At 39.5% G+C, this 20,247-nt stretch overlaps 1 protein-coding gene across 1 annotated transcript in view; it reads right to left on the reverse strand.

Moving 5' to 3' along the window:
• CUNH10orf67 (chromosome unknown C10orf67 homolog) overlaps positions 1–20,247 on the reverse strand; it is a 142,001-nt gene that overhangs the window by 86,108 nt on the left and 35,646 nt on the right. Inside the window, exons 6-9 of the mRNA XM_070427716.1 lie at positions 18,454–18,588; positions 8,567–8,711; positions 7,378–7,436; positions 2,998–3,063 (exon numbers count right to left, since the gene is read on the reverse strand). Of these exons, the coding sequence (XP_070283817.1) occupies positions 2,998–3,063; positions 7,378–7,436; positions 8,567–8,711; positions 18,454–18,588 (405 nt within the window). The remainder of the gene's footprint in view (positions 1–2,997; positions 3,064–7,377; positions 7,437–8,566; positions 8,712–18,453; positions 18,589–20,247) is intronic.

Raw genomic sequence — 20,247 nt, forward strand, 5'->3', positions numbered from 1 at the left:
ACGCCCACCAGCCAATCAGAGCGACTATATGCAAATTAACAACTGTTGATACCACAAAAGAATTTAGTGAAATATATTTTGTTTCTGAATATGAGAAAAACAGATCCCAATATGATTAAAGAAAAAAAATAAATGTCTAATGCTAAAGGGAAAACGAATAGTTCACAATAAACAAGTACAAAGACAAAAAATTAAAAATAGAACTACCATGTGACCCAGAAATTCCATTTCTGGGTATTTATCTAAAGGAATAAAAAAGCACTAACTTGAAAAGGTATGTGCACTACCATGTTCACTGAAGTATTAGTTACAATAGCCAAGATATAAGTAACCTAAGTGTCCATCAATAGACAAATGGATAAAGATGATATGGTATATATATAATGGAATATTACTCAGCCATAAAAAAGAATGAAATCTTGCCATTTGTGACAACATGGATGAAATTTAAGGGCATTATGCCAAGTGAAATAAATCAGACAGAAAAAAAATCACATATTAGCTTATTTATAGTAAAATCTAAAAAGAAAACCAAAACCCCACACTTCATCGCCCAGCAGGCATGGCACAGTGGTTGAGTGTCTGCCTATGAACCAGGAGGTCACAGTTCAATTACCCATCAGGGCACATGCCCGAGTTTCAGGCTTGATCCCCGAGGGGGGGCCTGCAAGAGGCAGCCAATCAATGATTCTCTCTCACCATTGATATTTCTATCTCCCCCTGTCCCTTCCTCTCTGAAATCAATAAATATATTACAAAAAACACATAAATGACCTCATAATCTCATAGATACAAGGAGCAGACTGGTGGTTGCCAGAGGCAAGGAATGGAGGGGCGAAATGGTGAGGGTGGTCAACAGGTACAAACTTCCAGTTATAAAACAAAGTAAGTCCTGGGGATGTGAGGTTCAGCATGGTGATTATAGTTAACGACACTGTATTATATATTTAAAGTTGCTAAGAGAATAAATCTTAAAAGTTCTCATCATGAAATGAAGTTTATAACTGTATGGCGATTGATGTTAACGAAACTCATCCTGGTAATATTTTGCAATATATACATATATTGAATCATTTCGTTGTACACTTAAAATACAATGTTATATGACAATTATATTTAAAAGTAAAAGAATGCCACTAAGTGTAGGCATCTTAGGAAAATATATCATTTTTTCATATGCTTCCCTTAAAGCCAATCTAAGGATACAATCGCTCCATATTTTATTGCTTACCTATACTTTTTACTACTAGCTCTATGACTTTTAAAACAAGGCTTTAATTAGGCCAGAAAATAAACTGTATAAGCAAGCATGGAACAAAAACCCTTCAGTGAGAATGTTTTTTAAGTTTTACAAACTGACTCTGGTCCCTCTACCTTCTCTCCCACTCCTCCATCTGGGCGCAATCACAAACCTTCATTTCTGGAAAAAAGCACTCTGGCAAGAAACAAAGGAAGCCCAAGTAGCCACAAAGCCAGCCTCCCTCCCGGTGAATAACAGAATGCCTGGTGGGGGGGCGAGGGGTGCCAAACAGTGACCTTGCTGGGCCCAACGGTATGCCATGGAAAGCTTGGTTGTAAGAGGAACCTTAAGCTTACTGCCTCCACTGAAAACATGGACCCCAAACTAGTTTTGAGGGGCTGAGGCTCTTATGCTGTTGTGGGGTTTGTGATTAAAGATCTTGCTGCTTGGCAACAAGCGGGCGCTCAACAAACTTCTAAACAACGAAATAAAAGGTGATTGGTTCCCCCGGGGGCAACAGAATAGCACCGGTTAACCGCATACAGTTCAAATAAAGAGGAAAAGTGATTCAAAAACTATGGGGACTGTTCTTAATACAGGCACAAACTTCCTGATTGAGTAGTTTAATTTCTTGTCTAACATTGCTAACAAACGGGCAATATAACCTTTGCTTCCCACTCTATAATAGCACTTTCCGTTTCAATGACAACATTTAGTTGTTTTCAGAAGCAACTCCTGGACTTTGGAAAGAAGAGGTGGGGTGGGGCAGAAGAGATTCACCAAGTATACGCAAATAATTAAGCCACTTTTTATATGCAGGTATTTAAAGGTAAAGAGTTCAAAATAACATATTTGTTAATACATGGTTTCTGTGACTAGCTAACCATCATTTTTTTTTTCCTTTGCCTGCATTCACAAGTTGGTTTCATAGAAGGCTGTATTGTAGTCCGGGAGCATTGTTTTGCATTAATTTCTATGACAAGGAACCCAAAACACATGGTGCCGAGAGTAACAAAACAGAGTTAGGAAAACAGTCATGACTTGGCACAAAGTGTGACAAGCTGTAAAAAGAGGCATGTTTCAATATCTGAAGTGGTGTGGATTTCCTATGAACAACCTTTTCTCTTCTAAACAGTATCATATTCTTTTCAGGCACATTTAGAACGCAAGTCAAGCTGTGTTTTATTTTTGATTATAATAAACACAGTCAGTTTACTGTAACAAAGACATACTAGTGGTGATCAGTTGAAAGCCAAAGTACAACCCCATAAGCTGGGTGGGGGGTAGAATGGGGGAGCCCGGGGGTGGGTAGTCAACTGATAAAATAAAAGACCAGCCGTCTGGAAAGTTCTCTTAAAAGAACATAAAAAGGCAGTGTTTTCTTATGAAACTAACACAGAATGCCAAAATATCTAACTTGGCTCTTTTTTTGTCACTTAGGGCAATTTGTAACTAAAAATAGAAAATCCTTCAAAATACTGAAGGCTCTCCATAATAAAATTTAAAAATTTCATACATTAGTTTAAATTATAATACTATTTCTTATATAAAACTCTTCTACATAGTAAGTATATTTGTTATAATACTTCTCAAATGATCATTTTAAAATGTTTATAATTATGCATGCACTTAGATTATTGATATAGGGAAAACGAATAGTTCACAATAAACAGGTACAAAGACAGTTTATAAAACTCTCATGATTAAATTAAATTCCTGAATTCAAATTTATTAGGAAATAATGTAAATCATCTTACCATTTCTTGAACTAACACTTTTTCAGCATTAAGTTCAGACTTTAATTTATCTCTACCTTCAGTTAACTGAAAGAGAAGAACATTACATTTTGATTATAAAAACAGACCACAAAAGAATTTAGTGAAATATAGTTTATTTCTGAATATGAGAAAAACAGATTCCAATATGATTAAAGAAAAAAATTAAATGCCTAATGCTAATGAAATAAGCCAATCATAGAAAGACAAATACCATATGATTTCACTTATATGTGGAATCTAATGAACAAAATAAACTAACAAATAAAATAGAAACAAATTCATAGCTGTCAGAGAGAAGAGGGTAGGAGGTCTAGGTGAGAAAGGTGAAGGAATTAAGAAAAAAACATACAACCTCATAGACAAATAACAGTATGGTGATGACCAGAGGGAAATGGGGGTGGGAGAGGCAGGAGAGGGTAAAGGGACGATAAATGGTGATGGAAAGAGACATGACTTGGGATGGTGAACACACAACACAATATACATGATGTATTATAGAACTGTACACCTGAAGTCTATATAATTTTATTAACCAATATAACCCCAACAAATTCAATAAAAAAATTAAATGTCTACAGATTACCATGTACTAATAATGTATTACCATATAATTATTACTAGACACCCAGTTCACAAAAATCGTGCTGGGGGGGCAGTCCCTCAGCCCAGCCTGCACCCTCTCCTACCTGGGACCACTCGGGGGATGTCCGGCTGCTGATTTAGGCCCCATCAGTGCAGGACTGAGGCTAAACCAGCAGTTGGACATTCCTCTTGCAATCCGGGACTGCTGGCTCGTAACTGCTCACCTGCCTGCCTGCCTGATTGCTCCTAACCACTCTGCCTGCCAGCCTGATGCCCCTAACTGCTCTCCCTGACAGCCTGATCCCCCTAACTGCTCTCCCCTGCCGGCCTGATTGCCCCTAACCACCTCTGCTTCAGCCCCACCACTATGGCTGTGTCTGGAAGGACATCTGGAAGGTGGTCTGGAAAATGTCTGGTCTAATTAGCATATTACCCTTTTATTAGTATAGATACTTTTATCATATAAGAAAGCAAAATATACACAGAAATTTTTAATTTATTTACAACCTTCTTCATCTCCAAAAATGTGATGTCAATACATAATAAAGCAAGTCTTAATTGGTCAAAAAGAGTGATTTACTCTTTCTATAACCCACTTCTTATTTTAGGTTTTTGTGAGATATATATATTAGAGGCCCTATGCACAAAATTCACTCAAGAGTAGGCCTTCCTTCCCCCAGCAGGCAGCACCGAGGACCCAGGCTTCATCTGGAAAGTCGTCTGGAAGGACATTCAGAAGGACGTATGGTCTAATTACCAAATTATGCTATATATATATTATATATATATATATAGCCATATTTCATACCAATTAAAAACAGCCAGTGTGGTTCAGTGGTTGAGTGTGGACCTATGAACCAGGAGGTCACGGTTCGATTACTGGTCCAAGCACATGCCTGGGTTGTGGGTTTGATTCCCAGTGTGGGGCATGCAGAAGGCAGCCAATCAATGATTCTCTCTCATCATTGATGCTTCTATCTCTCTCTCCCTCTCCCTTCTTCTTTGAAATCAATCAAAATATATTTAAAAACAAAAAAGAAAGAGAGCAAGAAACATTGATGTGAGAGAGACACATAAATTCGTTGCCTCCCGCATGAGCCTGGACCGAGCCTGGGATCGAACTTGAAACCCTTCAGTGTGCAGGCTGGCCACTGGTTTTGATATCCGTTCAAGTCAATTAATTCATATATTCACTAATTTAATAAACATGTAGGGGACACCCTTTAGATGCCTAACATTTTGTTTGGCTATGGAAGTATAAAAATGAGCTAGAGCAGATCCCTTCCCCTGCAGTAGCCAGTATGGCAGGAGAGTAATGTGAAATCACTATAGAACATAAAGACAAATGTTACATCAAATCTTCAGGTAGTCGAAAAGCATAAAAATCCACATAACACAGCAACCGTAATTATAGTAAGGTCTGTTATTCCAGGTTTTAACTTCACAAGAGTAGTACCATCGCTCTGGATTTTCCTCCTTCCCATGTGTTTTCTTTAGGAAACACACATCGGATCCTGCCCCAATGTTCAGAGCCCCTCAGTGCACAAGGAAGGTCATTCAAACCTCTTGGAATGAATCATAATCCTCTACCATGTGCCCTGCTCCTCAACACCCCTTATTCTCAGGTGCCCTTCAGCTATTGCAAACCACACACATTTACTTCCCTTTGGCATGTTTCTTACCCTGGCCACCTCCCCCTCATCCTTGCCTGGAATTCTAACCTCTCTTTCAGGAGTCAGCTCAGTGCCCTTCCTCCAACCTTCCCTGGCTCCGCACTCCTCAGGCTGGGCGTGCCCACTGTGCACTCGGTGCCACCTGCCTCCTGAAGCCAATCACACCCTGGGTCGTAATCTCTGACTGCTGGTCTGTCTCCCTCCCAGAAAGAAATTCTTATTGTGGCCACAGCTGGAATACAGTTTCAGCTGTTGTTAGATTATTGGAAGCTACATATGTAGCTTCACTGTTTTAGTTCCAATAATCTAACAACAGCTAGATTAGACTAGGACAGGCGGTAAGAGGTCAGCCTCGCCAAGTTCAGTCCCGTTTTCAACTTGCATTTAATTGCAACCACGGTGAAAAAAGGGAGCACGTGACTTATCCAGAGGTTTCCGAACTGCCCTTACCATTCCTCCATTTCCTGCGTACCAGTTCCCCACACCCCACACCCCAACTTCCCCTCTTCCTACCCCACCACAAATTCTCACCACATGGTCTCCCCAGATTCCTGCCTCATACCTAGCCATACCAAATCACAAACAGGCCCACAAACATCTCTCACTCATGATGTAATCACACTCTGATGTACCCAGCTCTTCTACCCTCTTACCTCCTGGAAAAATCAGCTCAAGTAAAAGAGTGTGAGACGGATGTGGAACTGTTTGCAAACCCTTCATAGGACCTTCCAGGCATCTCTTTTCTATGTGCAGACTTCTATTATAGTCCATATAGCCCTTATCTCTACATGACAGGTAGACGGAATAGCTTTGGGAAACATTTAAATGAACTGGGACGGTTTCCTTGTAGATTCTTAAGTGACATTGGCTAGCTGAGATTTTATTTTCCACCTTAGAGCTTGATGCCAAGATTAGACTTGTCTGTGTACAGACTCCGCTAGCTCTGTGAGAAGGGGATTTCGCCTCCACCACTGCAAACAGGGTGACGCACAAGAACAGGAAAGCACTTTGTGAAAAAGTATGACAGAGTCAGTTACCAGAGAAAATATCTCCCAAATCTGACCCGTCAGGGTGGCCATGTCTTTAAAATATAGTTTTTTGAAGTAATTTTACCTAAAACATAAGAATACCCTAAACTGCAAAATCAGGTTGAAAACTGAACCTAAACATAGGCCCATGAGCCCTGGAAATGGGGTTAATGTGATCGAAGAACTGTTCATTTTATCTAATTTTAATTAATTTTTAATTAGAAACTGATACTCATTCAGTTCATAGAAAGCAGGTATGTTTATTTAGAATAATTCAGGGAGGTAAATCCACTTTTTCACCTGTAAATTCTGTAAATGTTATGGATTCTAAGTACATTCTCACGCTATGAAAGGCTCCAAGGGTGTTTGTGAGTAAGTGTGCCACGCGCTGTGCTCAGCACTGGGACTGTGCCAGAGACCAAAAGCGCACAGTCTCTGCCCTCGCGGGGCTAAGGTACCGCAGGGAAGACGGACCTCACAGAAAAGTGTTTCGGGGGGCTGCAGGAGGGGCGGGACATTGGGCTAAGAAAGCACAAAGCAGAGCCCCTGGCCTGGGTCCTGCTGCATTGAGTGCACTAGGAAATCTTGATCTTTATGACACCAAAGAATTCCCTGTTCTAAATGCAAACTTCCTGGGTAACGTAAGCCCAGTTAATTCATGTACCGAAAAATGAACATAAACCACCATCTGACCTGAGAATCCGACTGCTCACTCTTAACAATATAATTTTTCCACAGACACATATTTAAATTCTTGGCTCCCTGCTTACAAATATGGAATTCCTCATCTTTCAGGAAGCTTTGGCAACAGAGGCCGACATCTCTGCCCTCCCAGCCCTGTAAGTTTTCGATTCCTTACAATCAACAAGAGAGACTCTTAGTTATCCCAAATAAAAGGAGTATCTATACATTAATTCAATACCAAGACAGAATCCTTATTCATTACTAAGACCTTGCCCGAATAATGAGAAATCGCCTTGACATCACAGGACAAGTGGGGCACAGCGTTATTTCGCCAATTGGGCTGATATTTTAATCTAAAAGAGTCATTCATCAATGTAAAAAAGTTACAGTACCCTTTGAATGGTTTTCTGATCCTTTTCTACCGTCTCTTTCAGATTCATAATTTCATCTTCTATAAACAAAAAGAGAGAGAGACCAACCATGAAATTACAAGTTTATGCCCTGTATTCAAACTTCCTGCTTCCAGGCAGGCTGTACACCACTGGCAGGCATGGTGGACGCAAGTCCTAGCAGGACTGTGACCTTCACAACTGCCCTTGACACTCACAGCCTTCTTCCTGCTGTTAAGAAGGCTGGTCAGATAGGGATTAAGAACTAAGTTCAAGATCCAAGTGTGGCCGAGGGCTGAAAGCTTTTCATCAATACTCGCCATGGACACTTTTGCTGCTGGTCACAGCCTATACAAAGTGCTTCGGCAGGTGGCACGTTTTGACTCAGTCAGCACTACCAGGACCTAAAAGAGCACTATTACACCACATCAGAAGAAAAGCCAAACTACGCTGGCACAGTACAACTGTATATTTAAGAGATATTGTAATAGAAATGATTTTATCTATATTTTGTGACTTCTTTATTGCTTACTCGTTATCTTTCATACTGCAGATGAAGAGCAACATTATATAATTAATATAAATACAAAGATAGCAGTCAGTGAAAAAAAAACTGCTTAAAGCAATATAACTTTGGAGGTTAAAATGAAACTCTCACCAATGTTTATGGTATGTAAAAAAAGGGGGATACAAATGAACATTTGTACTTAAAATCTGTACCAAAAATTGAAGATAATTAAGTAGTAAGTCAGAGCATATATTTCTGAAGGGCTAACCCTGTTTCTCCACAAGCCATATCTCAATATGTATTTATAAGTTTTAAATTTTACATAACTAATTAAGCATAAGAAACAGAAATTGGCAAAGGTTTCTGTTTTATAACATTTCTAAGTGAAATAGAGCATGGATTAGCACATTTTTTCAAAGATCAATGCTTGGCTTGAAAGAAAAAAACTTAGAAAAGCCCTGAGTTAAAATGACATGGCTCAGGAGTATAATTATAATATTTACATATATTCCCTGTCCCAAGCAAGAAATGCAATTTTAAATGAAAATCAAAGATGGCTATCAAACTGATCTTTCAAATGTAAATAACCAGACAAATGTGTGTTTGGAAAAGACAAACATAGCTATGAATTTTATAAAGTGCCCAATATGTAGATTTCCCTGAAAAATGATTTTAAAATATTACCTAAAAATGCATTTTCTTTTAGATTGAGTTGGGCTACTTCTTCGAGTTCTGCAATGACTTGAAGCAGTCTCGCATTTTCCACTTTGTACTCCAAATGTTCCTTCGCTGAAGCTTTTTCAGAGTCGGCCTCTGTTGCCAAAGCTTCCTGAAAGATGGGGAATTCCATATTTGTAAGCAGGGAGCCAAGAATTTAAATATGCAGCACAAGACAAGACAGATACAGAAGAGCTATCATATAATTTTCTGAATTCTATTACACACTTACAATATGAATAGCAAAAAGGAAGGGGATTAAATAGAGCTTGCTGGAAGAAAGGCTGCAGTACATTCTGTACAAAGACCACAGCACATGGGGACATTTTATTGACAAGAATAATGCATATCATACTGTTTGTGTGCCCTCATCATTCAGGTCAATTCATTATGGAGGCTATGTCCGGGGAGGCAGCTGGGGCCCCTCACCCACATTTCCCCCTGTGTGTGTCTGAAGTGCTGTCTGCCTGTAACTAGGCAGGCCGGGGAGACCGTGGACGGGCAGCGGCAGGGGGTGGCAAAGTGCACCGTGAAGGAGGGAGGCTTGTTGCCTTTGTGGCATCTCCCAGTGTCAGTGCTGCCGGTGTCATGAGGAGCACATCACATGTCAAAGTGGTGACGTTTTCAGGCTGGGAGCCGCATGGAGTCCATCAGGCACTCGGATATCCACACAGTTGGTTTTCTGCTTGGTGGAGGAGCCACCCAGAGGCAATTCATATTCTGAACATTAACATGGCTTTGCATGCCTGTCACACTGGGGCTGTGCAGGCGTTTAATGCTATTGAAGACTTTGGTTTAAATCTCTATGCAAACAGTGATTACCTTGTAAGAAGGTTTCAGGATAACGTACAACAAAAGACTTTAAAGTTATAGTTTTAGTAAAGCAAACTCATTTACATTTTTATTATGTGAGTCTTTTGTTTAAATCTTGCCACGTCCATTATGGGAGAGGCTTTTTCTTACGCAATAGAAGCTTATGGGGACAGCGACTCTTCTTTTCTTCTTCTTCTTGTTGTCTTGCTTCAAAGCTATTGGAGACGTCTGAATATACTCGCTTACGGCTGTCTACATTTTACTGCCACACGTTATTTTTAAAATTAAGATGTAATGGATTGGGGAAGCTGGTGCAGAACTTTATGCTTCATGGTGGTAAAATATTAAACTGATTATGCCATCTCAAAATATTAAAGAGTATGCTTACAGGTCATTATAAAGAGATAGGAGGTTCTATATGCCTTGCTTCAAAATCGATGGACACTAGAAATACTTTTGAACTTTAAAGTAATCTTTAGATGAATTCTAACCTATCTTTCCATAGCAATGTCATGGCTGCAGATACACAAGAATAAGGTTTCGCCTCAAAACCAAAATCATTCCTCCCAATGTGCTGCTTTCCTTTTGGAATTGTATTTTTACTTAACTTTAGAGATACCTGGGAGTAAATTATTAAAATAGTTTCAAAAAATATTTTCCTCTGTGCTCATAATGGCCTAAAAGAAAAATAAGTGTGTATAATGTCTTGTATAACAATAATTTCTTACAAATGAAGCAACTTAGTGAAGTAGTTAGGTCAGAGTTAATATTTAAAATAATGTTAAGTTTTGCCTAAGCCCAATTACAAATCTTCATGAGTTTGATTCATATTATTTGAGCTTGATTCATTCTTAATTAAATATCTAATAGTTATGTTTTCTTATTAGCGGGGAAATCCAGTTATTAATGTCTTGTCCCACAGTGTTAAATTTGAAATGATTACAGAATATATTTATAGACTAAAAAGGAATTTATTGATTTATGGTCTAAAAGAGTTTTTAAATAACAAACAAATAATAATTGCCTTGCTAGGCTTACGCATACATTTCCTAACAGTGACAAAATACGAACATCCACAGTGGATTACATGAGTGCCGTTACCATAAAATAAACAAGAACTATTTGAATAAATCAGGTGAAGTCTAAAATTTGTAACTGGCAGCAGCTAATACCTAAGTTCATTTTCTAAAAAATATTGTTTAAAAGTAAGAAACAAGGAAAACACATTTAACTCAGATTTATTTTCTCCTCATAGCCATCTACAGCGCCTGTTCTTATAAGGTTAACCTTTAGCTCTGTCCCCACCATCTGTTCACTGTAGGAACTGCAGGTAATTAACTATTCAGACTCTCACAGCAATGAGGACACTCATTAGCAAAATGAACAAAGGGATAGTTCTGGGCTGCCACGGTCATCTGTTACACTCTGAGTGGCAGGTTTTGTGATGGTGCTCCTTCTACCATCTGCCCACACCACTAGTTTTGGTTTACTTAAATCATGGGACTTATTTAAAATATGCTGCATTAATAAACCAGGGCTAGGAAGATCATTAAAAGGTGGTTAACTAGATGTTGCTAATTTAAAGCCATGTTGTAATAGATGAGAAATTGTGTGTGATTCATGACCATCTTGTAATTTTAAGTTTATAAAGGAACTTGCCAATTTAAAATGTTCCTATTATGTGAAAAGTAGGACTTCTGGTGGTGACTTATGCACTATTTTGCTTGTAAACAGTCGCAAGATGTGCAGATTCACGGTTCCCAGGGTTTTTAATTCTCGACTATTCTTGAAAGAATCGTTTCTGAAAACTGGTATACTCTAATGCAGGGGTCCTCAAACTATGTCCCGAGGGCCACATGCAAATACAAATACTGTATTTGTTCCCGTTTTGTTTGTTTTTTACTTCAAAATAAGATATGTGCAGTGTGCATAGGAATTTGTTCATAGTTGTTTTGTTTTTTTAACTATAGTCCAGCCCTCCAACGGTCTGAGGGACAGTGAACTGGCCCCCTGTTTAAAAAGTTTGAGGACCCCTGCTCTGGTGCCTTGCTACTCAAAGTGTAGTCCATGGACCAGGAGCCGAAGCATTACCTGGAAGCTTATTGGAAATGCAGAATCTCAGGCCCCAGCCCAGCCCGACTATCAGAAGCTGTATGTTAACAATTGCTGCAGGTGGTCCATATGCACAATAAAGTCTGAGAAGTACTGTTTAGAGCACCGCATGTGCCTTCTCAGCAGTCTCCCTTCTGCCATGTTGGTGCCTCGATTCTGCAGGCTCCATGCACACTCCTTGGACATCTCAATTTGATGCTGGGGGTGGAGTACATTCTGATGCATGTCCAGGCTGCATGACAGTCACAGAGCAAAGCAGGTGCTTTCCAATGAGTGACAACCAGGAAAGTGGCATGCTGGGGCAGTGAAGCCCTGCAGAGCTGCCACTCTTGAATGACAGCTCTGTTTCAGAACTGTCAGCAACAAGCAGTTATGTTCACCTATGGGGGTGGAGCGGGTGCATGAGTGATGGCTGCACAGCTCATATGTGTTGGGGTAAGGAAAAAAAAGGAAAGGTCTTTTTAAAGAAACCTAATTGCAATTAAAACACATATGTGGCCGGGTGGGGTGGCTCACTGGTTGAGCATCGACCTATGAACCAGGAGGTCAGGGTTAGATTCCCAGTCAGGGCATATGCCTGGGTTTCGGGTTCCATCCCCAGTGTGGGGCATGCAGGTGGCAGCCGATCAATGATTCTCTCTCATCATTGATGCTTCTATCTCTCTACCTCTCTCTTCCTCTCTGAAATCAATAAAAAATATTTTTTCTTTATTGATTAAGGTATTACATATGTATCCATATCTTCCTATTGCCTCCCCTCCCCCTCACCCTGCCCTCACCCTCACCCTCTGTTGTCTGCGTCCATTGGTTAGGCTTATATGCATGCATACACGTCCTTTGGTTGATCTTTCCCCCTTACCCCCAACCTCCTCTACCTTCCCTCTGAGGTTTGAGCATCTGATTGACGCTTCTCTGTCTCTGGATCTGTTTTTGTTTATCGGTTTATGTTGTTCATTATAATACACAAATGAGTGAGATCATGTGATATTTATCTTTCTCTGACTGACTTATTTCACTTAGAATAATGCTCTCTAGATCCATCCATGCTGTTGCAAATGGTATGAGTTCCTTCCTTTTTTACAGCAGTGTAGTATTCCATTATATAGATGTACCACAGTTTTTTAATAAAAATATATTAAAAAAACCACATATGCACATGCACACATATCCATGTACATACACAAATACCCTGACAAACTGGCCTGCTTTAGTTTTCAAGGGGATTTACCAACGTACAGCTTGGCAACCTGATAACTCTAAGGGCATGCAGTTAAGTCACAATGGTTTCCTACAGAACTAAACCTGAAAAGAAGCTCGGTCCTTGAATGAAGTTATTCTCAGGAAAATTCAACATTAAGGACGTGTGACCTGGAGAGAGGAGGCTTCTGAACTTGAAGAGCTTCCTTTTCTAATTTTCACTTTGTTATAAATATAAATTAAACTAGCTGTTTATTAAACTTTCACTTTTCACTCTTCTAATACTACATTTTTGACAGATGTCTCTCAAAAACAGCCCTGGAGAGATATTAGGACTACTTATTAACTGCAAAGCTTTCTATGTGATTTGACTATCAGTAAGAATTAATTACAGTGTTTTCCCACTGTTTATTCAATTTGCTTGTTTTTAAGTTTTTTTCAAGTTATTTTCATTTCAGCTTTGGAACTTTCTAATTGTTTCTCTAAATTCTGTTTTCCAAATCTATTTTCAGATCCTTGGCAACTCAAGCTTTTTTATACCACTAGAGGGAGCAGGTGTATAAGATGAAATTTTAAATAAAAAGATGTATCATCTAGAATTTAAGTGGCATGGAGTTTTAGGAAAGCTAGTTTTTAGAGGATTATTTGAAAAGTATTTTTCCAGAGAGTTATTTTCTATAGTACGTGATCTGTTTTTGTGGCATTTATTCCGTGTTCTTGAAATGCACACTAGTCCTGGTGAAGCTGGGAGAAACGTATGGACCCAGCTAATCAGATTTATCTCATCTTCCTCGAATCAGAGGGTGTTTACAGGAAAACGGATGTGGTCTCCTTGGGGGGAAATTGCAGAGGATTAGCCAGCGTCTCTGGGATGCCAACCTGAGCCAAAGGACACCCTGCTGACAGGACAGCGGCGTGGAAAGTCCCACCTCCCGTCCTCCTCACAAAGCCACCTCCGTCCTTATCCAGGACATTCAGACAGACCAGGTAACCAGCTGACAACACTTGGAGATGTAAACACTCCCAGCCAGACCTCATGTTTTAGTGGAATGAGTTCAGTTAGGAAGTTGGGACCTTATCAACAGTCCAGAGGCCTGTTCAGTGCATTTCATGGAATGTCAACCAGAAGGGCACAGACACTCAGCGCTTCCTCATAATGATAACTAGAATTCATAGGCTAATCTTTTTTCAAAGAACTCAAAGCAATTCATATCCAGTACAACAGGTATCCTTCTCATCACTTTCTCTTAGCCAGGCAGGTATCACTTTCCAGTTCACAAATGGAAAATAAATGAATCAAAATGGCCTTGCCAATTGCTGCACTTCTTTGGCCAAGGCAAAACTAAAAGCCGAAACCCAAACAGGTTTTTTTTTGGCCTTTTATATTGAATAATTTTACATAAAAAATAGGGGTAATATAGACCCATGAAAAGGTTCAGAAAAGTAAATGCAAAAACTGGATCTTCCTTCTCCTCCAAGGCCATCAGAACATGTAAAAAGACTTAATATTCAATTTTATTAGATCTGTGCTAATAACAACACTACATTACTTAGAAGATAATTTTTTTTTGTTTTTAGAGTATAAATAACTCTAATTGATTAAACAAAGCAAACACTCCTTCACCAACCTGAGCCAGTTAGTAAATAAAATCCTTTAGAAGGATGCACGTTCAATTCCTTGCCTCTTCTAACTTCAAAGTTTTAAGTGTGGAATTTAAGATTGTACTTAAAGGGACCACCAGCTCATAAGTGTTTCTTCCTAGTGATTTTATTTGTAACTTCTCATATTTTTATTAGTGTGTCAATATTTACATGTATATATACATGTGTAATATATTAATTATAATAATATACATTATAATAGAAATATACATTATCCTATATAATAAAAGGCTAATATGCAAATTGTTCCCTTGACCAGGAGTTTGACCAGGGGGTGGGGCCAGCCTTCCAACTGCCTGCGGCTCCTCCCACTGGCTGGCCCCGCCCCCAATTGCCCCTCCCCCAATTGGGGGCTGGGCTGGCCAGCCAACCTCCTGCATCCCCTCCCCATGGACAGACTGGGTCGATTGGCCCAGATTGGGGCGGGCTGGCTGGACCCCACCTGCGCACAAATTCATACACTAGGCCTCTAGTAATAACAATCATATACTAGTATATGTGTTTATACTAGAGGTCTGGTGCACAAAATTTGTACATGGCTAGGGTCCCTAGGCCTAGCCCTCCAGCAGCTGGCTTGGGCCTTCCTTCCAGCTGCCAGCTGGGGCCTTCCTTTGTTCTGATCTGCCCCCTAGTGGTCAGCACACATCAGGGATCGGTCTTCCAGTCTAACTCTCTTGGGGACAATTTGTATATTAGGCTTTTATATATATAGCTATATGTATATGTATGTATAAAACAGCTTTTAATTCTTACTGTAGAGCACAGAGCTCCACTTCCTTCTGTAGGCTATGGATTCAGCTGGATCTTGGGCTCATATGCCATCTTTACCATTGACCAGCTGTGTGTCTAGTGGGAAGTTACTTAACCACCCTGTCTCTGCTTCCGCATTTGTAAACTGTTCTGTGAGATGAGAAGAGGTACCACTTTACTCCATTCCATGTTCTTTCCTCCTTTGTCAAATATTAATTGACCAAAAAGGCAGGTTTATTTATCTGCTCTCTATTCTGTTCCATTGATCTATATGTCTGTTGTTATGCCAGTACCATGCTGTTTTGAGTACTATGGCTTTGTAGTATAGCTTAATTATCAGGTAGTGTGATACCTCCAACTTTGTTTTTCTTTCTCAAGACTACTGAGGCCATTCCGGGTTTTTCATGGTTCTGTATAAATTTTTGAAGTTTTTGTTCTAGATCTGTGAGCTATGCCATTGGTATTTTAATAGCAATTGTGTTGAATTTGTATATTGTTTTGGATAGTATGGATATTTTAATGGTGTTAATTTTTCCTATCCATGAATATGGTATATGCTTTTGCTTATTTGTTTCTTCCTCAACTTCTTTCTTCAGTATATTATAATTTTCAAGTACAGATCTTTTACCTGCTTGGCTAAATTTATTCCTGGTACCTTTTTGTTGCTGTTGTTGTTGCAATAGTAAGTGAGATTGTTTTCTTAATTTCTCTCTGTAATAGTTTATTATTGATGTATAAAAATGCCACTGATTTCTTTTTTTAAAAATTCCTTATTGTTGAAAGTATTACATATGTCTCCTTTTCCCCCACTGACTTCTCCCAGCTCACTCCTGCCAATTTCTGAATATTAATTTTATATCTTACTACTTTTCCAAATTCATTTATTAGGTCTAATAATTTTTGGTGGAGTCTCAGTCTCTTCAATAAATGGTGTTGGAAAAATTAGACCAAATACATGCAAAAAAAAAAATGAAACTAGACCACCAACTTATACCATACACAAGAATAAACTCAAATTGGACTAAAGACTGAAATATAAGTCACAAAACCATAAAAATCCTTGAAGAAACCATCGGCAGTAAAATCTCAGAAATTTCTCATAGCAATATTTTTGCAGATATATCTCCTTAGGCAAGGAAACAAAAGAAAAAAATAAACAAATAGGACTATATCAAACTAAAAAGCTTTTGTACAGAAGAAGAAACCATCAACAGAATGAAAAGAGATCCCACTGAATGGGAGACCATATTTACCAATGACACATCTGATAAGGGGGTTAATTTCCAAGATGTATAAAAAACTTATACTACTCAACAAGACAAACAACCTCAAGAAGACAAACAACCAAATTAAAAAATGAGCAAAGGACCTGAATAGACACTTCTCCAAAGAGAACATACAGATGGCCAAGAGACATATGAAAAAATGCTCAACATCACTAATCATCAGAGAGATGCAAATTAAAACCACAATACAGTAAGACATCTCCTCATGCCTGTCAGAATGGCTATCAATAAATCAACAAACAAGCACTGACAAGAATGTGAAGAAAAGGGAACCCTCATACATTATTGGTGGTAATGCAGACTGGTGCAGCCACTGTGGAAAACAGTATGGCGTTTGCTCAAAAATTTTAAAATGGAATTGCCTTTTGATCCAGTGATCCCACTTCTGGAAATATATCCAAAGTAACCCAAAATACTAATTTGAAAGAATATATGTTCCCCTTATGTTCTTAGCAGCATTATTTAGTATAATTAGAGGCCTGGTGCATGAATTCGTGCATAGGTGGGGTCTGGCCAGCCCACCCTGATCTGGGGTGCAGCGGGGGGGGGGAGGGGAGGCGGCCGGGGGGGGGCAGCCAGGGGGAGGGGCTGCTGGCGATTGGCCAGCTGGCCCTGCCCCCTAGTTGAGGGGACAATTTGCATATTAGCCTTTTATTATATATGATAGCCAAGATATGACAACAGCCCAAGTGCCCAACAATAGATGAGTGGTTAGGAAAGCTGTGGTACATTTACTCAACAAAATACTACTTAGCCATAAAAGAGAAAATCTTACCTTTTGTAACAGCATGGATGCACCTGGAGAGTATTATACTAAGTGAAATAAGTCAGTCAGAGAAAGACAAATACCAGATTATCTCACTTATATGTGGAATCTAATGAACAAAATAAAATGACGAACAAAACAGAAACAGAGGCACGGACACATGTAACAGAGTGACAGCTGTCAGAGAGGGAGGGGTTTGGGGGACTGGATGAAAGAAGGAGAAGGGATTAAGCAAAATATAACACATAGACACAGACAACAGTGTGGGGATAGCCAAAGGGAAAGGGGCTGGGGCAGGTGGAGGTGGGCAAAGGGGAATGGGAATTGGGACAGAAAGAGAGTTTGCTTGGGGCGATGGGCACACAATGCAGTGTGCAGATGATGTTTTGTTGAGTTGTACACATTTAGCCTTGTATGATTTTGTGAACCAAACTCATCCCAACAAATTCAATTGGAAAAGAAAAAAGAGGTACCACTAATGAGGCACCTAGCATGTGCTAGTTGATATTCAATAGATTGTTATTCCCCCAGCCTCTCTGCAAGCCTCTCCTACTCACCCGATCAGGTTCTTGCTCTTAGAATAAAACCCCTCTATGGCTTGGGCTGTGGTTGAGCCAGGATAGCCCAGTGGCTCAGAGCTGACTTGAGATGAAAATGAATTCATCTTCAGGGTCCACACTTTCCACAGCCCTTAAAATTCTTCTCCTTGACAGAAGTCTAGGCTCTCTTTTTTGCTCTCTCTCTTTCCAGTTTGTTCCCATCAGTCTTTTGAGCAGTAAAACAGCTCCTGGCTCCCACTTCAACAGGAAGAACTGGGGGAAAACCCTCTGAGAAGTTTCCTTCTTGACATTTCTCCTTAAGGTCATCCTGTTCCAAGCTGGCTTCATGGAAGCCTCTGACTTGGGGAGATAGTTCTGTGACTTTCAAACTATCTGGTCTGTAAAAAAGGGTGGGAATCTTCAGAACTAAAACAAAAGTCTATTTACAGGCTCCTCTAGAGAGGGAACATTTTTTTGCAGTGGAAGATAGGTTATTTTAAAAATATATTATTTTTAAAAATCGAGAACAAATTTACTGCTCTTATTTATAACTATTACGGTTTTTCTAGAATGTGACATTGAGCAGAAAAGGGTTGGACTGGCTTTATGTTGTAGAGAGATGCCCAAGATACATTACTTGTATTTCCTTGATTCTTAATCTGAGCTTTTAGATAGTTATAACTTTATTTACAGATGTTTAAATTATTTATTCTTTGCTTTGAAACTTACTTCATAATGTTCTACTTCTTCTTTTAATTTCTTAATCACTTCTTCCTGGTCCTTCAGCTTTAGGAACAAAATACTTAGTTTGTCAGTAGTTATGTCATGCATAGAAGCTCTCCCTTCTTCTCCCTCAAAGAATTGCTGCAGGGGAGAAGGGGAAGAAGCAGCATTAAAAATCAGACATCTAGCACCACCAGAAACCATTTCATGTTTTATTTAAGTTACTGCCTTGTAAGTTATTTTATTTTTTTGTAATGTGTACACAATTTTTAGTAAAAATATTTATGTTGACTGATATGCTGAAGTATCGTGGACTATAGCAGAGTATTATTCTGGTCAGGGCATAAACCCAGATTAAGGGTTCAGTCAGTTGTGTATGGAAGGCAACCAATCGATTTTTCTCTCTCACATAGATATTTCTCTCTCTCTCTCCCTCTCCCTCTCCCTCTCCCTCTCCCTCTCTCCCTCTCCCTTTCCCTCTCCCTCTCCCTAAAAACAATAAGCACATTGGGTGAGGATTTAAAAAAAATAAATTGCTCTATGTTATATAATGAATACCAGTAGACTGAGAAGAGGAATATTTTGAGGTGGAATTAAGAGTCCAGCCAGGAACATAACACTGACATAGTCTACACAGCCACTAATAAAAAAAATCAGTATATAAATATGCAGTAGACATAAAAAAGTGAAAACAATAATCTATATAGTAATAACTGCTTTTTTAATTAGGTGATTTTTAAAAAATCTTCTCCTGAGAATATTTTGTCCATTGCTTTTCAGAGAGAGTGGAAGGGATGGGAGGAGGGAGAGACAGAAACATCGATGTGAGAGAGACACATCAACTGGCTGCCTCCCACACTCGCCTCAACTGGGGGTGAGGAGCTAATCTGCAACCCAGGAATCAAACCTGCAATCCTTCTGTGTGTGGGCTGATGCTCTAACTACTGACTAATTCTGTCCAGGGCTAAATTGGGTAACTTTTAAAGAACAGAATTGATTATGTAACCTATTCTTCCCATTTATTCATAGCTAAGCCTACAAATAAAACACTTTGCAGAGGCCAAGACACATTACCCCACTAGTGCCCTGGGTGCTACAAAAGCATCTCAAATGCAACAAGTCCAAACACAGTTTACCATCTTCACTGTCATCCATTCTGTCTTCCCCCATTAACAGAAGCACAAGCCTGAAACCTATTTCTGTCATTTTAAGCCCCTCTACTCCCTCACCATTTCACCAAATCTATTCAGTCCACTCCTAAATGTCTTCTAAACCCACCCTCTCCTTCCCTATCCCACTGCCTTGCTAGCCTGGGCTATTGTAATAGCCTGTTAACTTGCCTTCCTCCCTCCCCTTTTGTGCTCTACAACCAATCTCCACACTGTGACCAAAATGATCTATCTAAAATGCAACTCTCTCCATCTCTAACAGGCTAAAATCCAACTCCCTTTGCACGGTGCACAAAATAGCACTGTTCACAATCTGCTGCCAGCTTACCTGGCCACTAACTCATGTTAGTCTTCTCTTCCTGCTCCCCCATCCAAACTGGGCATTTTACCAGTCCTGATACTCAGCATGCAAGTTCTCAGACACACCATGCTGCCAAGTCTCTATGCCCTTGCACTTGGAGGTCCTACCCCACCCAACAATTTCTACTTGTCAATCAAACAGAATAGCATTAGAGTAGGCTAGCCTGAGTCTGCAGACCAGCTCCGCAGTCACTTAGTAGCTTTGTGACCCTGAACAAGTTTCTCAGACCTTCTTTATCTCAGTGTTATCACCTTACCTAATAATAGACAA

Source organism: Myotis yumanensis, unplaced genomic scaffold, assembly GCF_028538775.1.
Source record: "Myotis yumanensis isolate MYYU_CA2020_CCGP unplaced genomic scaffold, mMyoYum1.0.hap1 SCAF_1, whole genome shotgun sequence".
Classification (NCBI taxonomy): domain Eukaryota; kingdom Metazoa; phylum Chordata; class Mammalia; order Chiroptera; family Vespertilionidae; genus Myotis; species Myotis yumanensis.